The sequence below is a fragment of the Melozone crissalis genome, unplaced genomic scaffold (assembly GCF_028551555.1).
Source record: "Melozone crissalis strain CALT ecotype California unplaced genomic scaffold, PUWL_Pcris_2 ptg000062l_1, whole genome shotgun sequence".
NCBI lineage: Eukaryota > Metazoa > Chordata > Aves > Passeriformes > Passerellidae > Melozone > Melozone crissalis.
Window position 1 is genome coordinate 3711580 of NW_026535840.1, and position 23875 is coordinate 3735454.

Here is a 23875-nt window from a genome sequence, read left to right on the forward strand (position 1 = left end):
ACATCACTGCAAACCATCTACAGCTTGGTTCCTTGTGAGGCTTTTCCAGGCTTGCTTCCCAGCCCTTGGGAAGCTGACCCTCAACTTCCACAGCACCTGGGACAAGCAGGAGCCAGGAAAGGCCTTCCCTTGTTCCATTAGGAAGTTTCCTTTGAGGAAAAGCCCCACTTCAATCCTCTCTCCAAGCTGTCCAACAGGACGTGTGGCCTCCCACACATCACAACCCCCCAGCACCTTCCCCACTGCAGACACATTTGGGAACTCTGCTTCCTCCGCCCTCACGTGTGTGCAGCCAAACAGGGACACTGGGAAGAGATGCAGCCTCTGACATTTCTGCTCCAGGTTCATTTATTCAGCTCTGTCACACCCTCCCAGCGCTGTGGATCCCAAACCCACCTGCTCCATGGTCAGGCCTCCTCACCCTGGCCAGCCACCCTGCAATGCACACCACCACCCACTCACAGGGGAAAATCTACAAATATCAGTAAAAACTTCATTCTTCTTGCTCATCCCCACTCCAAGATCGATGAACAAACTTCTCATTCAAGTTTCCTGCATCCCCTCCCCAGGTCTCTCACCCCTTGTGATCCTGTTCAGGACAGACTCGTGGTCCTCTCCCTGTGGGATTGTTCCTGTGGGAACACCTCCATGCTGAGCCCACTGAGCTCTCCCAGCTGCCCCAGGTTCCAGAACTCTCCAGCAGGCTGTGAATGCTTCCCTCAAGCCCTGCGTCCCCCAGTACTGATGTACTCCCAACTGTTCCCTCATAATCCAAGGATTTGTTCACCTCCTCGCCCTCTCTCCATTTGGTGGTATCAAAACCTCCTCCTCTGTACCTCATCCATCTGGAGAAGTTTTTTTTGTTTATTTTACAGCTCTGTCCTCTCACAGTTACCTGGTCTGCTGGTACAGTTTCTTCCAGCAATATTTATATTGCTTTTGAAAGAACTCATCCATAAGGCCATTTAGCATTTCCACCCTGTCTCAAAGAAAGCCCATTTAATTTATCACCCCTGTGAGAAACCAGCCATCCTGAGAAGTACCCAAGTAGAATTGATGGTACTAAAAACAACACTGCACAGAAACACCTGATGTAACCACTCTATTAATTACACCCATATTATACAAACTCTTCCCACATCTTTCCTAATTTAATCTGTGGTGTCAGGAAGCTTGTACATCCCAGCCCCACGACAGAGAGGGATCAATTCCTCATCAGCCATCGCTGATTGATGTGAGCCTAACCTGTCCTAACCACCTCTGATAGCACAGACTGAACAGCCTTCCCAGGAAATAATTCAGCATTCCACTGCTCTTACTGTCAGTAAACTCTGCCAGCACCTACCCAAACCCCTCTGCTCACACTGTGAGCCCATTCCTGCCCCCACCTGACGAGGATCTGTCTGGTTTTCTGCTTCCCCTTTGCAGAAACACTTCCTTTCAATTTCCTCTTTATTATGAAAGCTCCAGTTCCTTTAATTTCTCCTCGCAGATCACTTATTCCAGGATTCAGTTGCTCTGCAGAGTTTCTCAAGTGCAGCGTGAGGGAAAGGAGAACTCATCTCTGCTGTGAGGGGACAAACAGGCACAGCACAGATGCTGGAATCTGCCAGGATCCTGGATCCCCATCTCTTGGGTCTCAGGGATTCAACCCAACCAAGCTGCTGAAAAAAACCCCAAAAACAATGACTGCAACACCACAGCCAGGCTGCCAAAAACCAAACAGCACAGCCCAACTAAAGCCAGGAGGGCTTTCTAATCATCAGTCCCCAGGACAGGAGCAAAATCCTCCTCCTCCATTCCCAAGCTCCCGCAGGAGACAGCTCTGACAGCGGGATTTTAACATGCCCACACCTCAGTCACGTCCACTCGCTATCCTGGGCAAGCACAGGAGATTCAGGGGTTTTTAATGCCTTTTTTTTACAATTTTCTCACACATTTACTGCTCCACTTAGCTCCAGTTCCTTTAATTTCTCCTTGCACATCGCTTATTCCAGGATTCAGCTGCTGTTTCCCAGTGCTCTGCAGAGTTTCTCAAGTGCAGAGTGAGGGAAAGGAGAACTCATCTCCGCTGTGAGGGGACAAACAGGCACAGCACAGATGCTGCCAGAGGGATCTGCCAGGATCCTGGATTCCCATTTCTTGGGTCTCAGGGATTCAACCCAACCAACCTGCATACAACCTCCCTGTTGGAAAAAACCCCAAAACCAATGACTGCAACACCACAGCCAGGCTGCCAAGAATCACACAGAGCCCAGCTAAAGGCAGGAGGGCTTTCTAATCATCAGTCCCCAGGATAGGAGCAAAATTCTCCTCCTTTCCCAGGCTCCTGCAGGAGACAGCTCTGACAGTGGGATTTTAACATGCCCACACCTCAGTCACGTCCACTCGCTATCCTGGGCAAGCACAGCAGATTCACGGCCTTTTAATGCTTTTTTTTTTTTATATCATTTTCTCACACATTTACTGCTCCACTTAGCCCAAGGAGTGAAACCAAGCCCGAATCCGAGTCTCCGTTAGATCAATCGCAAAGGTCAATTTAAATTTAGACAAACACAAATTATTTGCCAGGGCCACACCGCTGAAGGAGACAGCTCAAACATTAATTAGGGGCGCTGGAAAGGCCATTCCACACCTGAGCAGGTGCCGGGATGAACCCACAAGCCGCAGCTCACACGTGGGAAGGAGCGGGACCGCCGGGACGGAGACACCGATCCGCACGGAACCTCCGGCATCCCGTGATGCCAGAACACACCGGCAGCGGCGGGGGAACGAGCGGCACCCGGGGGTACCCGGCACGAACACCTCCTCAAACAGCACCGCAGGGAGCACAGCCGTGGATCCGCTGCTTTAATCCGGGATTTTGGTGCCTCCCCGGAGTTCCGTGGTTACTTGTTCGGAGCACAACAAGGGAGCGACAGGTGCACACCCCCGGCAGAAGCTCCTTTGGAGGCAGCACTAAAACACGTTGTGGCAAAAGCCAGAAGGATAACCCACGGTTACACACTGTTCCCTTAGTTCAAAAAGAAAAAAGAGGGGAAAAAACCCTCCCGGTATTTTTAGCAAATCTTTCGAGCTCCAAGACGCAACCTGCTGCCTTTACAGTTTTTTTCCGCCGTGAGACACCCAGCAAAGCCGTGCGCTGCCAGTCCCTCTTTTCCTGGCAAAGCCCCGAGGAAACGGGAGCGCACAGAGCCCGGCTGGCTTTGCCCCGGTCCCTCCGCACCGGGCGGCATCCGGGGAGCCCCCCGAGCGCCTCTGCCTCGGCTGACCTTGATGGGGGCGGGAAGAGCGGGAGGCGGCAGAGCCGGGGCAGAGGCGCTGCGCTGCCCGCTCGGTGCCGGTGCCGCCGCTGCCGCTCCCGGCGGGGGCCCCGCGCCCCCTCCCCGCCCGGCGGCCCCTAGCGCCACCTGGCGGCGGCTCCCCGCGACCCCCGCCCCGGGAGCGCGGCCCCGGAACGCCGGGCAGCGCCGGCAGCACCGCCCGCTCCCGGAGCGGCGCCGGCGGGCCAGGAGCTGCCGCTGCCGGAGCGCCACCGGGAGAGCTCCGCTGCCGCCGCCCGCCGCCGCGCTCAAGTTTCACCCGGTGACGGTGCTAAGAATAAACGCGCAGCTGGCGGAGCCAGGAAGCGCCGCGAAACCGCCGTGGAGCAGCCGCGGAGCCGGGGCCCCCGCGCCGCCCGCCGGCACCGCGCCCGCCTTCTGAAGGGCACACGGCTGCCGCCTCACTCACCGTCCGGTGTCGCTGCTGCTGCTGCTGGCGGCGGCGGCCCAGCGCCGGGAAGCGGCCGGCGGCGGCGGTGAGCGCGGCGGGGCGGCGGCCGCAGAGGAGGAGCGGCAGCGCTCTGCCCGCCGTGGCCGCCATCGCGCCGCTGGAGCCGCCCCACGCTGCGGCGGCGGCGGCGGTGCTGCTGCCGCCCGGGCGGGGCGGGCGGGGCGGGGATAGGCGGGGCGGGGCCAGCCGGCTTCGCTGGCCAATCGCTGCGCCCCTCCGGCCGGCCCGGGGCTCGTGCAGCCAATCGGCGCCGAGCGGGTGGGCGGCCCGGAGAGTCGATTGGCCCGGTGGGCGGGGCTGCGCGCGGGCCTGAGGGCAGGGAAACTCCTCAGCGGGTGTGCCGCGGGGGCGGGGTCTGTGGTGGGCGTGGTCGGGAGGGGGCGGGGCCAATGATGGGCGGGGCTTGGCGTGGAAAGAGGGGGCGCGGGGGGAACCCTAAGGGGAAACAGCCAGGGACGGGATACGGGAATGTGGGGAGCACCGGGAAAGGGGTGCAGAGAGGTGGGATGCACCGGGAAAGGGGTTCCCTGGAGATGGGGAGCTCCAAGGGAAGCAGAGATCATCGGGGAGAGGCTGCAGGAAGATGGGGTGCAGCAAAGATACCACAAGGGATACGGCGTAGGGGTGGCACAGGGATTTGGGGCGCTGGGTCAGACTGGCACCCCAGCCAACAGCAGCTTCGGTGAAGGGTAAGAAAAGTATGTGATAAAAAATATCTGGATATATATATATGTGTGTGTGTGTGTATGAATACAGATGTGTGTGTACATATATACATACATATATTTATTTTATATATATATATATGTATTGCAGACATGGTGGGCTGGGCTGCCAGCACAGACCTTGCAGCACCTGGGCTAAATAAGCAATGTGTGCTCAGCTTTCTCTTGGAAGGTGATGTACCTGGATTACTTTACTTAGAAAAGACTTTTTTCCTCTGGCCTTGGGAGTTACTACAGCACCGATGGCAGCTCCTTCTGAATTCCTGTTATTTATCCCTCTGCATTTCTAAAAATACAGAGAGGAGCACGACCAAGTCATGGGATGACACAGATGTGCTTCACCATCACCCACACCATCACAACACTCCTTTTTCCATCCCCACCTCCCTCCAGAGCTGCCTGATGGGTTGTTCTAAGCTTTCCCCCAAGCAATGTCATTTTGGAGTCTGTCCCTGAGAAATGCTCCACCTCAGTCCTCATTTCTGGCTGGATTTTTCATGCAGGCATGAGCTTTCCCTTCTTTCTCTTTGTTGGTTGGGAAAAGAGGTGGAAGCCTCGACTGTGTCCTTCTGGAAGGATTTACCCACTGTCTTTCCAACTTCCCACATTTAGCATTTCAATTGTTATTTGCATTTTCTTGGAAAACCAAGGAGAAAAACTGCAGCAGCAGCTCGTTGTTCAGACCTGACAGAGCCTTTGCTTGCTCCCTGCTTGCTGTGTTTCCCTCTCCTGTCACGTTGAAAACCCATGGCGAAAGGAAAAATGGTTCAGAACAAGGATTTCGAGTAGCAAAGCCCTCAGTGATGACTCCACAGTGGAAGATCTTCCCACACACATCTCAGCCAAGGAGTCACCTCATGGACCACAGCCAGGGTTTCCCTCTCTGCAGCACCCCAGCCTCTCCCTGGGACAGCTCCCAGCATCCCAGTGGGATTAAATCCTAAAAATGGCCCAACTGTGCTCAATGCAGCTGGGCCAGCTGGAAAAGAAAGATTAGAAAGGCAGGAAAGGGGCAGGAAGGAAGGCCCAGGATGGGGAAGGTCCCTTGGGGGCAGAGCCACATCTTCTCCCCATGAATTCCCCACCCCAAATCTTCCTTTTGCCTGGGGAGCACAGACACATTTAGGATGAGCCTGTGCTCTCCTCCTCGTGGGGCTTCCTACAGGGATCAACTCTGAGGGGGACAGGGATGGGCACAGCAAGCACCCCCTGCCCCAGCTCTCTGCTATCCCCTACTCCTCCAGCCACTCACACTCTGCATTTAGATATTTATTTATCATTAAGGAGGAGCCGGGAATGACCCCAAAGTAAAATCTTTTGGCAGAGTTTACACATTTCCAAGGAATGTTTGACAGAGGTGGGGGAAGATGGGCTTTGAGCAAAAGCTGAGGGCAGCAGAAAGACCAAAAATTCATTAGCAAACCCGTGCTGAGTGTGTGGGCACTCATTACAAAGCACAAAAATGGGAATTAAATGTGAGCCCTGAGATCAATACCCTAGGCAATTAAAGGAGCCAGCAGGGAACGGCTCCCCAAGGCTCAGGGAGAGAGAGGGGCGAGGATATTGGCACCAAAATGAAACCCTGTCATTTCATGTCAAATGGCTCCTGCTAGAAGCATCTTCCACTCTTGGAAAACCTAAATAAAACAATGTATTTAACAAGGCTTTCTCCTGGTGCTCATAATTACACCTGGCTGAATATTGGAAAGCTGCTCCTGAGAAGAATGGCTGGAGAAAAGCCCACCAGAGTTTGCAATTAATATTATTGCAGTGGGAAAGTGGAAAACCTAAGCTTCAAACCCTCATCCACCATCCTGACACTGCTGAGAGAGGCATGGATTGTTCCCTCCTGCAAATAAAACACTGATGGAAGAGAAGGTGAGTGTGGGATAAGCCATAGCAAAGCCATCACTTTGGAAAACCTGCCCATGCCCCAGAGTTCTTGGATTAAATAAACCAGCTAGGAAGAACAAAAGCTAAATTATCTTTTAGTCCATAGATTCATCAATGTATCTGTGTTATTTAAATTTTGGATTAGCTAATTTTGCCCCTACAGATGTCCAGGGCTGTGATACAGCAGAATTGGGCAAAATCCTGCAGGTGCACTAGGCATGGGTGGAGCAGGAAATTCAGGAGGATCCCAGGTCCAAGTGCTTTTTATCTCCTTTTATTTAGAAGAAACATTGGTGCTTCCAGGTTACTGCAGATAAAAGAGCACAGCCCTGAGGTGGGGGCAGAGTCTACTGGCCAATGAAGGAATGGTGTTGGCCACCCTCTGTAAACACTGCCCAGCTTCTCATGGAGCAACAGGACAGGAGGGGAAAACTCCCCTGGACTGGGCAGGACGGCAATCCTTGTCTCATCCCAGCTCAGACCTGAGCTACCCAAACATGCCAGTGTTTGCTGGCTGCTTCTCCCACCCCCTTTTTGGGATCTGCACCTCAGCCACACAGAGACCCCTCTAAGCCTCTCTGGGATCCCTTTAAGCTTGGCCAAAAGGTTCATCCTAAAAACCCCCAGTGACACTGGGAGGGCACTGTCAGGATTCAGCAGCCTCCTGGATTCCTCAAGAGCAATCACTGTCTATTTATACCTCTGGAAAATGTGGTTTTTAATGGGGGGGGGGGGGGTACATTAAAGCCTGAGGAGAGCCAGTCCAAGAGGCATCTGGAAGCAACTAAAATTAAAGCAGCTAAAATTAGCCTCCTCAGCAGACAGTCCTGCCTCTGATCTGGATGCCGAGGTGCACATGACCCAGGCGTGCCTTTCTCACTTTCCCTTCCTGCTGCCATCCCATTCCTGGCCACGGGACACGGCTGCAGCTGCTGCCACACCTCCCCATGGCCCTGGGGGAGGGAGGAATTCCTCCCTCTGAGGGTGGCACAGGTGCCCAGCGCAGCTGTGGCTGCCCCTGGATCCCTGGCAGTGCCCAAGGCCAGGTTGGACAGGGCTTGGAGCAGCCTGGGATGCTGGAAGGTGTCCCTGTGCACAGGGACAAGATGAGCTTTAAGATCCCTTCCAACCCCTTAACATTCTATGATTATAAAGATATATAAAAGCCCCTGAGATCCCATTTACCACTCTTTCAGGCCCTATACACAAGCCCTTCAGCCCTGCTATCCAGGACCTATAGAGACACTCCTTGTACAGTGCATACAAGCCTTTCAGGACCTGTACATAACCCTCTAAGACCATACAGACAGGCCATTCAGGACCTAGAAATATGCTCCTTGTACACTGTACACAGGCCTTGAGGGACCTACAGGTATGGGCCCCTGAGACCCTATAGAGAGACCTATATATATATGTGTGTGTATATATATATATATATATATATGTGTGTATATATATATACCCCATAGATAGGCCTCTGACACTCTATATACAGACATTTCAGAATATATATATATATATAAAATATGTATATAGGCTCCTCAGATCCTATCTAAGGACCTTTCAGAACCTCTATCTGTGCCTCTCAGAACCTATATACAGAGCTTTCAGACTATGTATCTACCTATATATAGGTGGGCCCCTCAGACCTTATATACAGACGTCACAGAACCCATATGTATATATATACGCATATATAAAAAATATATATACATATATAAATATATATATGCACATATTTATATTTATATAATTTTAATGTATATTTTTATATATATGAACCCCTGAGACCCTATATACAGACCATTCAGAGCATATATATCTATATATATATCTATATACACACCATAGACAGGCCTCTAAGACTCTATATACAGACCTTTCAGACTACCTATCTACCTATAGATAGGTGGGACCCTCAGACCTTATGTACAGACCTCACAGAACCCATATATATATATATATATACATACATATATATATGTATGCATATATAAATATGTGTATATGTATATACACATATATATATTTTCTTTTTTAATATATATATATATATGGACTTCTGAGACCCTGTATATAGGCCTTCAAGTACATCTAAGCCCCTGAGGCCCCACACACTCTTCAATGCCCTATACCCACTCCCCTCAGCCCCCACACACAGGACCCGTAGGAGCACTCACCACACGCTGTATAAAGCCTCTCCTGACCTACACTAAGAGCTTTTGGAACCCCTACACCCGCACGGATTCCCCAAAACCCGCAGCGACCCCCCCGCCCCTCACGGCGCCCGGCGGGCGCCGAGGCCACGCCCCCACAGGCAGACCCCGCCCACAGCCGCCCAGGCCCCGCCCCCGGAAGAGCGCGCGCGGCGGGCGGGGCGGCGGCAGCGGCGGCGGGGCTGAGGTGAGCGAGGTCCTGAGGGGCCGGAGGTGGCGGAGAGGGCACGGCTCAGGGCTGGGGGGTTCACGGTGCTGGGGCTGCGGTGCTCCCGGCCCCAGTGATGGGGGCCCGGGCTGAGTGCATGCCAGGGCCCGGAACTGGGCGGGGAAGGGGGGTTCCCAAGGCACGGGGAAGTTCAAGGCCCCGGAATGTGGGGTCTGCTTAGGCCGGAGGTCTGAGGGGAGTCCTGAGGGCTGAGCTGGGGTTCCCGGGTCTCGGGGGAGTCGGAATGTGGGGTCTGCTGAGGCCAGAGGGCTGAGGGGCGTCCCGGGAGTCGAGCTGGGGTTTCCGGGGCTAGGAGGAGTCGCAGCCCCCGGGAATACGAGGGTGCTGCCGCCCAGAGCTGGGGGACCCCAAGGCCCCGGGAATAGGAGGGTGCTGCCGCCCGGAGCTGGGGGACCCCAAGGCCCCGGGAATAGGAGGGTCCTGCCCCCCGGAGCTGGGGGACCCCAAGGCCCCGGGAATAGGAGGGTCCTGCCCCCCGGAGACGAGGGAATAGGAGGATGCTGCCGCCCGGAGCTGGGGGACTCCGAGGCCCCGGCAGTGAAGGGTTCTGGGTGCTGGGCCTTGGGGCTAAGACAGCGCTGCTGCCCGGGACAATCGGTTTTTCCGGGCCACGCGGGGCTCGGCATGCCGTGTTCTTGTGGCTGCTCCGTCCCGTGTCCCGCAGTGTCCCTGTGCCTTCCCCCGGGCAGTGACCCCGCGGGGCTGGGGCTCCTGGCGGCGCTCGGAGGGAGGGACCCGCCGGGGTTCGGTACCGGGGCCCTGCAGGGAGTTCTGGGGAGCTCCCACCGTGGAGAGTAGGTTTGAGTTACTTTTCTTGCTGTTGTGGGATCGCCGGCAGCGCTGCCCGGGCTGTGTGAGTTATCACCCTCACGTCAAACCACGTTCTCTTGATAGAGGTTCCTTAAAGCTTTAACTGCGCTGAATGGCCCCAGCTGTGCTTGATCTGCAGTCTGTGTCGGAAAACCTTTAGGGTGAATTCCAGTTAATGTACTGCTCGGAGCACAGAAATGCCTGATGTTTATCACAACGTGATTCATGTGTTCTGTGCTTGCCTGTAGTTTAATGAGCTGCTTGGGAAGGATGGTAAACCTGGCTGTGTTTAGTGGGGTCTGGGGGGGGTGGGCAGGTCAAACCAGGCAGGATTTTTGGAGGTTTCTCCTTTAGAATCCTCATTGCCAGCTGGGGCTTGAATTAAAGGCCTGGCTTATCTTTAATTCCTTTATTCAGCTGTTGACCATTTTTCTCCTCCTCCTGGCTTTTTTTGGCTCAGTCCGAGATGCATTTCCTGAGGTCGATACGTGTGAGCACTGCAGGGCATGACTGCCAGGAGGGAAATTGGGTGCAGCACCAAGTTGTCATCTTTGTTATGTTTCTTTCTCATTTTTAGAACAGGCCCCAGCTGAGAAATACTTCCCTGTGTTCCCTGTGACCTCTTGACCTGCAAACTGGGAGCAAATACACTTCAGGTGAGGATGGTGTTGCTGAGTGCTGTGCAACTCCCTGCTCTCAGGTGTTTTAACTGCTGAATTCATCATTTGGCTGATTAATATACCTTGTGTAGAATTATTCTTGTCCTGGAGTGTTCTCTTAGGGCTTTTCTCAAAGCTATAGGAGAATGAGTTGCCTTTTTTTGCAGTGTGCAAAGTTGTGCTGACTTTCCTGGTGCAAGTGCTTGGGCACACTGAGCCCTGCAAGAAGTTTGTCTGCCTGGAGCTTTCTGTCAAACCACCTCAGCTGTTCCAGCATTTCCATAAAATGTAAAAAAACTCCCAACACAAAAAAAACCTCAAGTGGTGACTAAAAATGTGTTTGAACAGTGAATCTTAAGCTCATGTAACCCCTCTTTATTTCCTTGTGGAAGTGCCTTGTTCTCCCCATGACCCATTTCCTGCAGCAGCCTTTGTGTTATTCCCTCATGCTTCCTGAACCAAGGGAGCTGAAATGCCAACCCTGGAGGAAAGGGAATGATGGGCCTTGGTTCCATCACTACTGTCTGCCTGCTGGGCACCTTCTGGGGTGCTCTGTGTGCCCCTGTGGCTGTGTCACTGCTCCCTGCAGGTTCCTGGGTAAGCTCCTGGCAGAGCTTGAGGAGAGATGATCCAGTTGTCCTCAGTTTTCCTTGCTGATCACTTGAAGCAGCATCTCAGAAATTATTTTTTTTTCAGATGATAACTGAAGGAGCCATCACCTTGTTTAGGTCTGGCATGTGGCAATAACTATTTTTATTTTCTTGAGCAAAACAAGTTCTGTAGCAATCATATTATTGTTATAAAAGCACATTGTTTCATGATGTTGCAGTTGCTGCAGTAACACTTCCTGGGATATGGAGGTACTTGGTTTTTTCTTCCCAGGTTCCCAGTTGACATATTGGGGCTCAATATTTTAGCTCAGTGCAGTAGGGCTGAGGATGCTTGGGTACAACAATAAAAATAAACTTAATTTTAATTATATTAATTCCAGTTGCTGTGATTTCCTGTTGGCACATTGAAGGGGTGCCAAAGTGTCTTGGTGTAGATGTGACTCCAGTGGGATGATGTTGTTTGGGGTAATTCAGCAGGAAGCAGTTACGCAGGGTCTTTTGGTGTTGTACACCTTTGAGATGAATATTGCCTTTCTTTTTTAAACTGAATTGTTCTAAGTGTTCTAAGAGTGCAAATGGTTGCATGGTGGCTCCCTCTTAAACACAGAATCATGGAAAGGCTGTTAAGAATCATCCAGTGCCACCCCTGCCATGGCAGGGACACCTTCCACCATCCCAGGCTGCTCCAGCCTGGCCTTGGGCATTGCCAGGGATCTGGGGCAGCCCCAGCTGTGCCAGGGCCTGCCCACCCTGCCAGGGAACAATTCCTAATTCCCAAAATCCCATCCATCTCTGCCCTCTGGCTGTGGGAGCCCCTTCTCCCTTGTCCTTTTGCTCCATGTCCAAAATCATTTTCCATCCCTTTTGTTGGCACTGAAAGGCTGAGGATGAATATTTATCTTCAGGGTGATGCATTTGACACTTCAAGCAGAAAATACACAGACTCCTAGCAGAAAGTGAGTGGAGCCTGAGGCACTTTGTCTCCCTAAGCACACACCATCCCAAGGCTGTGGCAGCCTCACCTCTTAGCTTTAGATTTAGGATACTTTAAAAGAGGAAAAGCAGACTGTTAGATCATGAATTGAGTTTTAGATTTAAGACACTTTAAAAGAGGAAAAGCAGACTGTTAGATCATGGATTGTTTTACTGTGGCTTCTACACTTACCTGAAAAGTCCTTGGGTAGTAAATTCTGGGTTCTGTTTGTCTGCTGCGCTGTCTGTGAGCACAGTGACTTGTTTGTCCCCAGAGACACTTCCCATGGAGTTTGCTTCTGTGCATTCTGCATTTCACCTCTCTTGAGAGCAGCTCTTCATTTTAGTCATGTGAGGAGCTCCTTGGCTGTGGCTGTGGGGCAGGATAAGGTTGGAAGAACCAAAGCACTGATGGTTGTAACTGGGAATTTTGTGCTGAGACTGGCACAAGGTTTGGGTTGGGGATTTTTTTCTGGGTCTCCAAGGTCTTTCAAGCTAAAATTCCTGTAGTTGTTTCTTGTCACCATGATATTTTCTGAAAAATCCCTTTGCCAGTATTTCTTCTCCTAGGAAGCTGAGAGGCCTCAGAAAAGAATGAAAACAATAATTATCTGATTGTTTGGAAATATAGTCTAGAAATCATTTACCAACAGGTGAATGTTGGATTGGTTCCATGTGAATTGTTTTTAATTACTGACCAATCACCATCAGCTGTGTTGGACTCTGAGGAGTCAGCCAGGAGCTTTCATTATCATTCTTTTCTAACCTTCTAATGTATCCTTTCTCTTTCTTTAGTATAGTTTTAGTATATCTTTTCTTTTAATATAATATCATAAAACAATGAATCAACATTCTGAGAACATAAAGTCAAATTCTCATCTCTCAGCCCATCCTGAAGAGCTCACAACACCACAGTTTCTCTTACTTTGGCTCTGTGATGTGGAATCTGAGCTCCTCATGTAGAGAACAAGAAAGAAGGTCGTGGTTTGGGACAAGAGAAGTTGCAGCCGAGCTGTGCTTGGAACAGGAGCCCAGGGAATCCATGGGCTGTGTGTGATGCAGGCAGAGCTGCTGTGCTGCCACCCACCAGCCCCAGTGTCTGTATGGACCAGCTGTGTTCTGTGCCACCACCTGAATCTCTGTGTTTCATTTCTTTGGTGCAAACTTCCCACCTCTGGCGTTTTTGCTTCAGGAGCTGGAAGAGCAGTGGGGTTTTTGTCACAAAATCTCAGTTGTGATACAGACAGGTGCCTGAGGTGTTCCTGCCTGCCCACTTTGGATGGAGCCAGCCAAGTGTTTGCTGCTGGCTTTGTCCTGCTGAGACTGAGCCCTCAGGCTGTGTCCTGAAAGCACAGGGCACCAGCCTGGCTTATCCATGTTCTCCTCTCTGAAGCTCAAGCTAATCCAACAATGTGTTGCTGGAAAAGCAGCTGCAGTGATTCAGACCTGCTTTTCCTTTTTGGGGGAAAGCAATGCTGTCCTCTTCTCCTGATTTCCCAAATTACCTCCATCTGGTAAATGAAACACAGGTGCTGTGAATTTTTTGGTTTGTTTCAGTAAGTTTTTAATTTGAAATTTCTTTGTATAGAAAAGAAAGTCCCCAAAGCGTGACTCTTTGGCCAGGAAGAAACATTTTCTTGAAGATGTGGCTGTAGATGATGTTTCTGTTTAAAAGGCAACTTCAGCCTAGGAGAAATTACCACATTGTGATATTCAGGTTCTTGGGGGGTTCACAAATCTTTTTCCTCCTTGTCACAGAGGAGCTCAGCCTTCACCATATCAAATTCTGAGACAATCCACTGTCTGCCACCCCGCAAAAAACCTTTGTCTCTTTCTGGAGCTGGAATTGTATCTGCAGGTAACTCAAACCTGCCAAACTGCCGCCTTGTCAGCCTAGGGAGGCTTTTGCTTTGTTCTAAATGTTTCTCTTCCAGAATTAATTTTTCATGTTTATCCATTAGGAATTAACAGGGTTTCCCTAGAGCCCAGTGGGCCATAAACATTTCTTAAATATGACTACTCTGAGATACTTTTTGTTTCTTGTGAGGTACATGCAGGTGGATGTCTGTTGGATGGAGCTTCAAGGAGAGTCTCTCCATTCTGTGGAAAAGTCAGGAATTCTCAGGGAAATCGTGCCCTGTGGCCACAGATTGTGCAAGGCAAGTTTAATGAGTCAGCCATTAAGCAGATGCATTCCTGCTGGCTGTAAGTTTTTATAGGAAAAGGCAGCCATGTAATGTTTTCTGCCCTTCTGCCAGCAGTTCTTGGGTGATCCTTTGCTCCTCAAGTCAGGGTGGAAATACCTGTGCTCTGGTGCACAGTGGCTGGTTTGCAAAGGCAGCCTGGTTATTTGAGAATAGCACTGGGAAAAGGAAATTTCACACTTCTGGGCAGGGTAGAAGTAGCTTGTGAGGCAGGATTGTTATCCTCAAAAAGGGGTGAGAAATTTTTTGGTTGGTTTTTATTTTTACACCTCTCCTAAATTCCCTCTGACATCTCTGGAGGTGTTTTTAGGGAGCTTTTCATGGCTGGGCTTTACTGTAATGTTTTCTAGGTGGAAAGGCTGAAGGGATGTGCTGCATTTTGAGTGCAGGAAGGGAAGGGAAGCTTGGATCAGGAAAAAGCAGCATTTGGCATTTGTTTCTTGCAAGTTTATAGCTGCCTCTTAGAAACCTGCAGAGCATTGCTGGAGTCTGACAGTCTGAGGTAGCAAGGAAATGGTGTAGCCTTGCTGGAGGTGCTGTTTTCAGTGCTGCTGCCACAGATGGGCCCAGGTTACTCTGTTTGGATACACTCCTTTTTCATTTGTGTCTCCAAAGCTGTGCTTTGTGGTGGCTGCATCCATCCACTCTCAGATCCTCAGGCCACTCAGCTCTCAGGTGAAATGTGGGGTTGCTGTTGAGTTTGCAGAGTTTCTTCTGCCAGTGTAGTGGCACCAAAGTCTTTCCTCAGGATGTAAACACTCCTGTCTCCCTTGCAAGGGTAGCCCAAGCCAGCTACTGTCCCAAATCCTTATAAATAATCCAGCTGCAATTTCTGAAAATGCTTTCTTAAAGCTAAATCTAAAAGCTTGTGTGTTTGCAATGCATCATCTCTCCTGAAAATCAGTACAATTATTTGTAAAGTACAGAGTAAAGCAGCTCATGAGGGGAGGGTGTCACTGATCATCCCTGAGCCATGGCTGGGTGCAGTTACAGAGCTGTGGACTTGGGATTGGTCATTTCCAGGGCTGAGGATTTTAGGAAGAGGTGGAACTTTCCTGCAGTGACAGTTAAAAAGAAATTGCTGGGCTGTGGCTGAGGTTCCTGCATTGATTGATACTTGGTAGACTCTACATCAATTTGAGTCGTGCTCTGAAACAAATGTGGTTCCTCTCCAGCAAAATTAATGTGATCAAATATTGCCCCAATCTCCTACCTGAGGACAAATTACTTTTGCTGCTAGATTTCATTTTCCCAAAACTGATTTATGTGTCTTGGTAGGCTAATAACTTCAGTAAGGTGTGAAATCCTTTCTGTCAAAACTGTGCTCGGAAAGCTGAAAGCTTGGAGGGGAAAAGAGCAGGAGCTGTTGGGTCTGTCCTGGAAATGGGGGAAGGAGGGGATCCAGGTGTTTCATTAGCTGCAATGCACCTCCTGGCACCCCTTCAGGAGTTATTCTTGTACAAATTGCATGGAATAATGGAATAATTCCCATTGGAAAGGACCTTAAAGCCCATCCAGTGCCACAGGGGCACCTCCCCCTATCCCAGGCTGCTCCCAGCCCCTTCCAGCCTGGCCTTGGGCACTGCCAGGGATCCAGGGGCAGCCCCAGCTGCTCTGGGAAGGAGAAGTCATAGCTGATTTTGGGGGAGGCAGGTTGAAGCTGTGAGGTTTTCTTTACTGCTGGTTTTTGAATCTCAGTGTTAATGGTGAAACTTCTCTTCTGATTGCTTCAGCCTTTCCCTTGCATATTGACTTTTCCTTTCCATTGGATTTGTTGGGCTGTTTCCCCCATTTTAATTTTTCCTTCCCCTCTTCCCAATCCTCTCAAGGAGATGGACTCAGGAGGGCTGGGAGCTGTTACCCTCACTCCTCTGCTGTTGGTTCTGGCTTCAGTGAGCAGGGCTGAGGGATAATTGACAGTCAGGGGCTGAGGTGGGAACAGGTGAGGAATTTTCCTACAGCATCTGGTGGGTCAGGATGTCCTGATGTGCTCTGGCAACGTCCAGCTTGGCTCTTTAACAAACACACAGCTCCAGAAAGCTCTTTGAGCTCTTAGTGGCTCCATCTCAGCCAGTCTCTGCAGGAGTTTTTATGCCTAAATAGTGCCTCCTAAATACAGAATTTTTTCCAGAATATTTTCCTGCATAGCAGTATATATTTAAATTTACAATTGACATTCTGCACTAATTCATGGGCTTACCATGTTCTTGTAAAATTGTTCAAAAAAGTGCCTGTGACCCCCTTCTCTGATGAAAAATTAAACACCCACTGGCTTATTGAATTACTGTTCTCCCTCTCACGTGCTTTGGGAGGCCAGCTTTGACACCACAATGCTGCTTCAAGTGTTTTATCCGCTCTGGATCCCCAAAAGATCCAAGAAAGTTCAGTGCTGGGGGGCACCCAAGTGTGGGAAGTCCCTTTTCCCCAGGCTGAGCTGCTCAGTGCTTTCAGTCTTGGAACCATGAGCTAATTAGGGGGCTGGAAAAACAGGAGCAAGCCTTTGTTCTCTCCTTTTGGTATCTGAAAAAGGGTGCAAGAGTTGGGATCTTCCAATTCTTATCTGCATTATCTGGAGCAATCTAGGGCTTGGAAAGGCCAGGGGTGGACAGCTGGTCTCAGTTTCCTTGGAGAGCAGATTGGCAGAGGGTCATTGTCTGGGGAAATCAAACACCCACATTGAGCCAGAACTGGTGTCACTGTGAAATAATGTTGCATTTCTTCTTCTCACCTGACCTGCCTGGTCTCAGTTTGGATGGAGGTGGTGTTTTCCTGCTGGGTTTGAGTCTCTCTGTTGATTCTTCTGCTTAAACAAAACCACCTATGAATTGTGGCATAAATACAAGTAGGTGGGTCATTCTGGTCTGGGAAAAAGCCCCAACTGCTTCATTTGTCCAAGGGTATTGATTCAACCTCTGAAAGTAACTACAGAGCTGTTCTGAGCAAGAATTTAAGGTAAGCTTGGCTTATCTCTTGGAAACATAAATACAGTGTACAGATTTCCTTGTAGCTGTAGTGCTAGAGCATCATGATAACTCCAAAATAATGAAAATAAGCAAACATAAAATGTTTTGATAAAAATTTGCTTTGTTGTTTTTTTTCCTTTCCCTCTGGGCTGCTTTGTTGTATCCTATAAAAAAATAATCTTTTATTACAGTAAATCATTCAGGAATTGGGATTGTTTCTTATTGTAAGCTGTAATCACATCAGTTGATGGGAGTTTTATACTTGATCTCAGTTTTATTCCTTGTCCTACTGCAAACTGTGGTGTTGAATTTTTTGTTGCACAGGGCAAGGTGCTTATTTTTAATCTTTCAAAAAGTGAGCATCAGCTCTCTCAAGTGGTCTTGACTTCAGTGCCTGGAGTTGTTAACCAAATATACCAAATATCATGGCACTTCTGATTTAAAAAAAGAAAACTGTGAGAGATTGCAGAAATTGCAAATGGAAAATTCCACTTCCGGAGGGATTTTTTAATTGCTGTGAGATAAGGATGCTCTTTATTTTGGGGTGATTGTGAGAACTGGCTGCTTTCAGCTCTCTCAGGCAGTTGGTACCCAGTGAACACTCTGGGTAAACATCCCAGCAGAACCAAGGATGGAGATTGCTTGGACAAGGCAGATAATTTAGTGTTTCTTAAGGCTCAGGCAGAGTAAACATTTATGCAGTACTAAAGCCAACAATCAGAAATGTTGTAAAAAATCTCTTCAAGCTCCCGAGTAAACGCTGTGGGGCTTAATTTTCATTTTGGTTGATGAAATGATACTGGCAATATTTCCCTTCCCCAATACATGTTAGGAATATAAAGCTGGAATTGGGATGGGGAACCCTAGAAAGGGCAGGGATAGCTCCTTGGGGAAAGGAGCACATGCAGATTTTCCTCTGCATATGGAACAGAAATTCATCCCTGGAGACCAAATGGGAACATCAGGTTTGTGTAGAGTGGAAATAATTTAAAACTTGAAATCAGAGTTGTTTTTCATAAGCATCTCATTGTTGTTCAGAGCTGGAGAGGATTGGAGGATCAGTGCTGTGAGCTGCCTGCATTCTGTTAACATTTGAATTTTAAACCTGTTTATTTGAAAAGGAATAAGCAAAGCCATGATGCCAGTTTTAATAGGAGCACAGATGAATATCAGATGGATTCACTGTGAGCACTGAAATTTGTGGTGTTTGCCCATAAACCAGGGTGGGGATGGATGGGCAGCCTGTGGCTTTGCCACCTCCACCTTCTCTTGTGCTCCATCCCACCTCCCTCGTCTTAAGACAAAAGTTTTCATCTGCTGGGAAGAAACCCACTGTTAAAAGATTTATTAACGATTTTTCATTGCTTTTTTACTGTGCCATGAAGTCTTCAGGGCCTTCTCCACCACCTCTTGCCTTAAAGACACTGAGCTCCAGCCCTCAGAATTATCTGCTGGATATTTGATGTGTCTTCCCTGCCTCTTCCTCTGTTCCCATCCCAAATTGTGCATCCCTCCACTGTGGAACCCTGACCTGCAGCAGGTGGGAATGGCCTAACACACCACACACCTGAGGGCTGGTGGCACAGACAGGGCCCAGGATCCTCATTTTTGGAAGTGAAGGTTTAGCAGAATGCTGTGGTGGCATCCTGTGTTGCAGAAGCAAATAGAAAACAACAGTTGTGGCTTTATTTTTGTATTCTGTGGTTATTCACTGCCTGGGAATATGTGAGTAGAATGGCAAGAATGGGGAATAAAAGGAAAAATTAGGCTGCTGCTCCTCTGCTCTGTGGGGTTTTTTTGGGAATTCCTTTACCATTCTGTTCCCAATTTTAAGCCTGACCTTATGAATGAAAAAATTGCATTTGCCTCCTGAAATGAAACCTTTATTTCACAAGAACATGCAGCAGATTTTCTTTTCAAAGGCAGCATTTACCCTGTGCCTTCAGTGCTGTGAGCCACCAAAATTGCTTTGCCTCCTGCAGCTGGTGTGTGATGAGGTGGTGTTTCTGTGGTTCTGGTGTAATTATGTTTAGATTTGTAGCTCTGCTTTCCCATTTGTCTCTGTTCTGTTGGATGGGGTATGGATTGGATTTTATAACTTTGACACTTTGAAACTGGCCCTGTACTTATATCAGTTGCATGTAAATGTTTTGCTCCAGGCTAGCTAAAAAAAGGGATTTAAGAACAGTAGGGTTTTCTTAGGAAAATTTAAATGCCTGGGTTGGGTTTTGTTTGATAAGTTTGCTTGTTATTTGGCTAAATTTGCCTTTTAAAATCCAGCTGTGACTTTGCTTCTGGCCAAATGTCTCTTACCTGCTGTAGTTGCTAATCAGGTCTATTGCCATCTTCCATGTCTTGGGAATTGAGAGATGGGATGGGCTGTAAATACTCCATGGAATCATGGAATGGTTGGGGTTGGTAGGGACCTTTAAGATCATCCAGCTCCAACCCTTTGCAGGGCAGGGACACTTTGACTAAACCAGGTTGCTCAAGACTCATCCAGCCTGGCCTTGAACATTTGCAGGGATGTGGAGTCCACAAGTGTGAAAAACGCCAATCACTTGGTTTTTTTTAATTTTAAAAGTTTAATGAGAATAAATTGGTTATAAAAGCAGCAATATAATTAGAATAATAATAATAATTTGGACAATTTGGATTAGGACAATATGAGGCAATAAAATCAAAGAGTTACAGACAGTCTGGGCACCTCTTTCTGGGCAAAATAAGCCCAAAAAAGGCCCCACGTTAACAGAGGATTAACCCTTAAAAGCAACAGCCTGTTGCATATTCCTACACCTCATCCATGATGCATAAATTCCATTCAGACACAGGATTCTGTCTGGGCAGTGTCAGCTTCTTCCTCTGAATCCCGATGGTGTCTTCAGGGCTGAGCGAGGCAGGAAGAAGTTTGTTTCTTCTGATATGGAGGCATAAATTCTCTTTCTCTGAAAGATTTGGGTGTCCTGTGGCTGCTATCTCAGTGTGAGTCCTCTCTTAAAAAAAGTATCCTACATAGCACAGTTTCTATTTTAACATTGTTATAACCTAAAACTAGATTTAACACGCTACTTAATAAAATTAATACAGCATCACTTTCTAACATAACATCTATAATATTCGTTTTATATTTGCAAAAAGCCAATCATAAAATACACATTTTTCACACACAGCCTCTGTGGGAAGGTGAGATTCCCTCTTGATGAGGGTTTTGGGGAAAGGCTGAGCAATTGGAATAACTCTGATAAGCAGCTGGATGTGACAGCCAGGTGTGTGCCAATACCTAACACTCACAGGTATTTAATCTATTTATTAAGCAGATTACGTGCCTCTCTCAGGACAGGTAACGAATACCCGTGAGTTATTGTGTGGAAGTTTCCCCGCTTCAGGCCAGGCAGCCCTGGGAAGCTCTGTGTGCTAAAGCAGCGCTCTCGTTCCGCAGGATGTTCCGGCTGCGCTTCCTGCCCGCGGCCGCGGCGCTGGCGGCGGTGGCGCGGCGTTCCCAGGGCCCGGCCCCGCACCCCGGCACCCGGCGCAGGCTCCTGCTGGCGGCTTTCCTCGGCACCTCTGCGGCCACGGCGAGTGCCAGGTTCCTCTGGCAGAGGTAATGCGTGCATTGCTAATGTATTGCCTGCTCCTGGTAAGTACCTGTGGTGCTCCTGCTTGTCCTCCTGATGCACGGAAGGAAGGCTGGGAACACAAACCCTGTGAGGAACCCCTGAGGGAGCTGGGGGTGCTCAGCCTGGAGAAAAGGAGACTCAGGGGTGCCCTCATCACTCTGTACAGCTCCTGAAAGGTGGCTGTGCTCAGCTGGGGTTGGGCTCTTTCTCCAGGCAGCACTGACAGAACCAGAGGACGCAGCCTCAAGCTGCACCAAGGGAAATATAGGTTGGATATTAGGAAAAGGTTTTTTACAGAAAGGGCGATAAAGAACTGGAATGGTCTGCCCAGGGAGGTGGTGGAGTCACCATCCCTGGGTGTGTTTAAAAACAGCCTGGATGTGGCACTGGGTGCCAGGGTTTAGTTCAGGTGTTAGGGCTGAGTTGGACTCGATGAGCTTGGAGGTCTCTTGCAACCCAACCCAGAGATTCTGTGCATGCCCAGGGGTGATTCCCCGGGTGATTCTGTGCATGCCCGGGGGTGATTCCCTGGGTGATTCCCTGGGTGATTCTGTGCATGCCTGGGGATGATTCCCTGGGTGATTCCCTGGGCGATTCTGTGCAGGGCTGGGGGTGATTCCCTGGGTGATTCTGTGCAGGGCTGGGGGTGATTCCCTGGGTAATCCCTGGGTGATTCTGTGCATGCCCGGGGGTGATTCCCTGAGGAGCTCCCTTGCTGCTGGCCGTGCTCAGGGATGCAGCAGAGCTGGGGTGAGGCGTGGTCTCACACGGGCTCTCTGATGTGGTTTCCTGCCTCGTTTCCTCCCTGCCTGGTGGTTTGTGGTGGTGTGTAGAGAGAACCCTTCACTTTCACAACTTCTGTTTGAAACAGCACATCTGGGCAGGGTTTGCTCCTCTCTTTTTTTTGTGCGGTCTGCTGGCTGCTTGATGTATAAAATGCAGCAGAGGAGCAGAAGGGGACAGTCTGTATTTGGGTGGGAAGGTAGCAGCACACAGGATTTATGTGCATTTTCAGGGTCAGAGCCTTAGGATATCTCATGGTTTCTGGGGCTCAAAGCTCTTTCCTGTACCTGAGGTGCAAGGGGATGTTTGGGCTTTCCTGAGCTGACTCTCACTGCACCCTGGGGCTGTGCCATGTCTGGAGTAAAACAGGGACTCCCTTCTCTTTCCTCAGCGTGGCACCAGCACTGTCACTCAAGCACATAACTGCAATTAGAGTCTAAAAATAAAGTATTTGCTGAAAGCCTGTGTTCTTTTCATTCTGATACTCAGGTGATTTGTTGCTGGTTTCCTGCTCGCCTGTGGCTGGAAGGCTTTAGCTTTAATGCAGTGGGAGAAAGGTGATGGGAATTGTTCTGGCTGTTCCGCAGAGCTGTCAGAGCTGGCTCTGTGCTAAGAGGAGCTGCTCAGTGGAGGAAGAACACTGTGATCCAGCACAGTGTCATTTGGTGCTGCATTTTGGTAATGATCTGCACTGATGCAGTCAGTGCCTCTGAGGGAATGGCCAGGATAACTCCCCTTTTCCAGCAGGGAGGAGAGTGGGGTTTTTCCACTTCAAACCTTGTCCTCAGCATGATCAGAGAGTCAGTAGGACATCATGTCCTGTGTGAAGCTGTCCCAGAGACATGGAGTCAATATCTCCCTTCTCTAGCAGGTCCCTCTGCTTTTCACACCAGCTACATTTTCAGTGCTGTTGTTGCTTTTATCAGGAGGATGGTGCTTGTGCTGTGTGGAGGGCTGGGTCAGAGAGGGATTTTTGGCTCCTGGAGAACTTTGCTGTTCCTTGGAGGCCCTTGGGCACCTTCCTCAGCTGAGAGCACTGACAGAAACCAGTCACTGAGACACAGCTCTCATCAATCGGGAGAGGCTGACTTGCTGTTATTACTTGTTTTGCCTTTCCTTGCTCTGTCTCCTTCATCTTTTATACATTTAGAAAGCACTAAATAGAATTGTACAGGCATTCAAGTATTCCTTTCCTATCTGAGCCATGAAATAAATCCTCAACGTCAGCAACTGTAAAATAAAAGTGCACCCAAGCTTACAATATTAATTTAATTACTTGGCACAAAGCTGTTGAATTAAACAAGGAACAAAACTGATATGTTTGATGTAGAAAATTTTTCATACTGACATCTGTGGAAGTTTTAAATGGACTTTCAAGTGGGCATTTTAGCCTTGTTTAAAGAAATAAGGGATGAAGTGTAAATTTCCTTTTTCTTTCTGAAAGTGGATATTGGGTGATCAGTAGAGTTTGAGAGCAGGTGAGTACAGAATGTTTGCAATGACATCCTCAGTTACTCAGGTGTATCCTGAGTTAGCACAGGAAGTAGCAGTAAGTATAATTAATTAGTACTAAGAGATAAATATGTAAATATTTCTTTACATTTAAGGCATTGAAGATGTACCAGGCCAGATCAAGAAGCAGTTGGAAAATTTAAGTTTCTTGGGCTAAATAAGTAGAAGATGATGATGGCGGAGTGAAGAAAGACAGGAATTCTCAGGTGCAGTCTGAACCCAGTGTATTTCAGGCGGATTCTGTGGGTTGTGCTCTGACAGCAGCAGCAGCCAGTGCTGGGGTAAGGAAGCTCACACAAAGGTGGAGAAGAAATCAAAGAGTGAAAAGAGATGTATGGAAAAATCCTCTGGTTGTGTGAGGCAAGGCAGGTTTAATTGTGTCTCCCTAAGATGGGAGGTGGGTTGGTGGCATCTTTGTTTGTTCCACTGCAGGTAAGAGTTGGTCTTGTTGCCTTCCCTGCCCTCTGGCAAGTCCTGCTGCCTGTTTTTGGGGAATGAATCTCCTCTCAATTATTATACAGCAGGAGTAGTTCATGCTGCTCAGCTTTGCTGTGGCAGGGAATACTTGAGCAGTGCAAATAGCTGAGCTTAGAAGACTGATGAAGTTTACCCTTTCTCAGCAATAACTTAAACTCTGAGGATTTCCAGCTGGCAAGAGAAGCAATTAAGTATCTGGGCATTGGCATAATGAACTGAATTAATTGAAATTAATCTTGGTGCAGTCATTGGCTACTCTAAATGAGGCACTAATATATGAGAAGTACTAAATCTCACAGTTTGTGGCAAGCTTAACGGTTGTAAAAAATATTCCATTACTGATCCTGGTGTAAAACTTATACTTTCTAGTTCCTGATACCCATTTGGAGTGTTGGGAAATGGCTGCAGATCTGTTCTTCATGTCACACTT

General features: G+C 49.0%; 2 protein-coding genes across 3 annotated transcripts in view; one reads left to right on the forward strand and one right to left on the reverse strand.

The window, feature by feature from the left end:
• The window catches only part of MCU (mitochondrial calcium uniporter), an 87194-nt gene extending 83330 nt beyond the window's left edge, over positions 1-3864 (reverse strand). Inside the window, exon 1 of the mRNA XM_054288355.1 lies at positions 3733-3864. Within this exon, the coding sequence (XP_054144330.1) occupies positions 3733-3864 (132 nt within the window). The remainder of the gene's footprint in view (positions 1-3732) is intronic.
• Positions 3865-8749: 4885 nt separating this feature from the next.
• The window catches only part of MICU1 (mitochondrial calcium uptake 1), a 214249-nt gene continuing 199123 nt past the window's right edge, over positions 8750-23875 (forward strand). For both annotated transcript variants that reach the window (XR_008483830.1, XM_054288300.1), the window contains exons 1-3: positions 8750-8795; positions 10225-10303; positions 20496-20657. Coding sequence is in view for 1 of the 2 variants with exons in the window: in XM_054288300.1 (XP_054144275.1) it covers positions 20497-20657 (161 nt within the window). In the remaining variant the exon portion in view is untranslated. The remainder of the gene's footprint in view (positions 8796-10224; positions 10304-20495; positions 20658-23875) is intronic.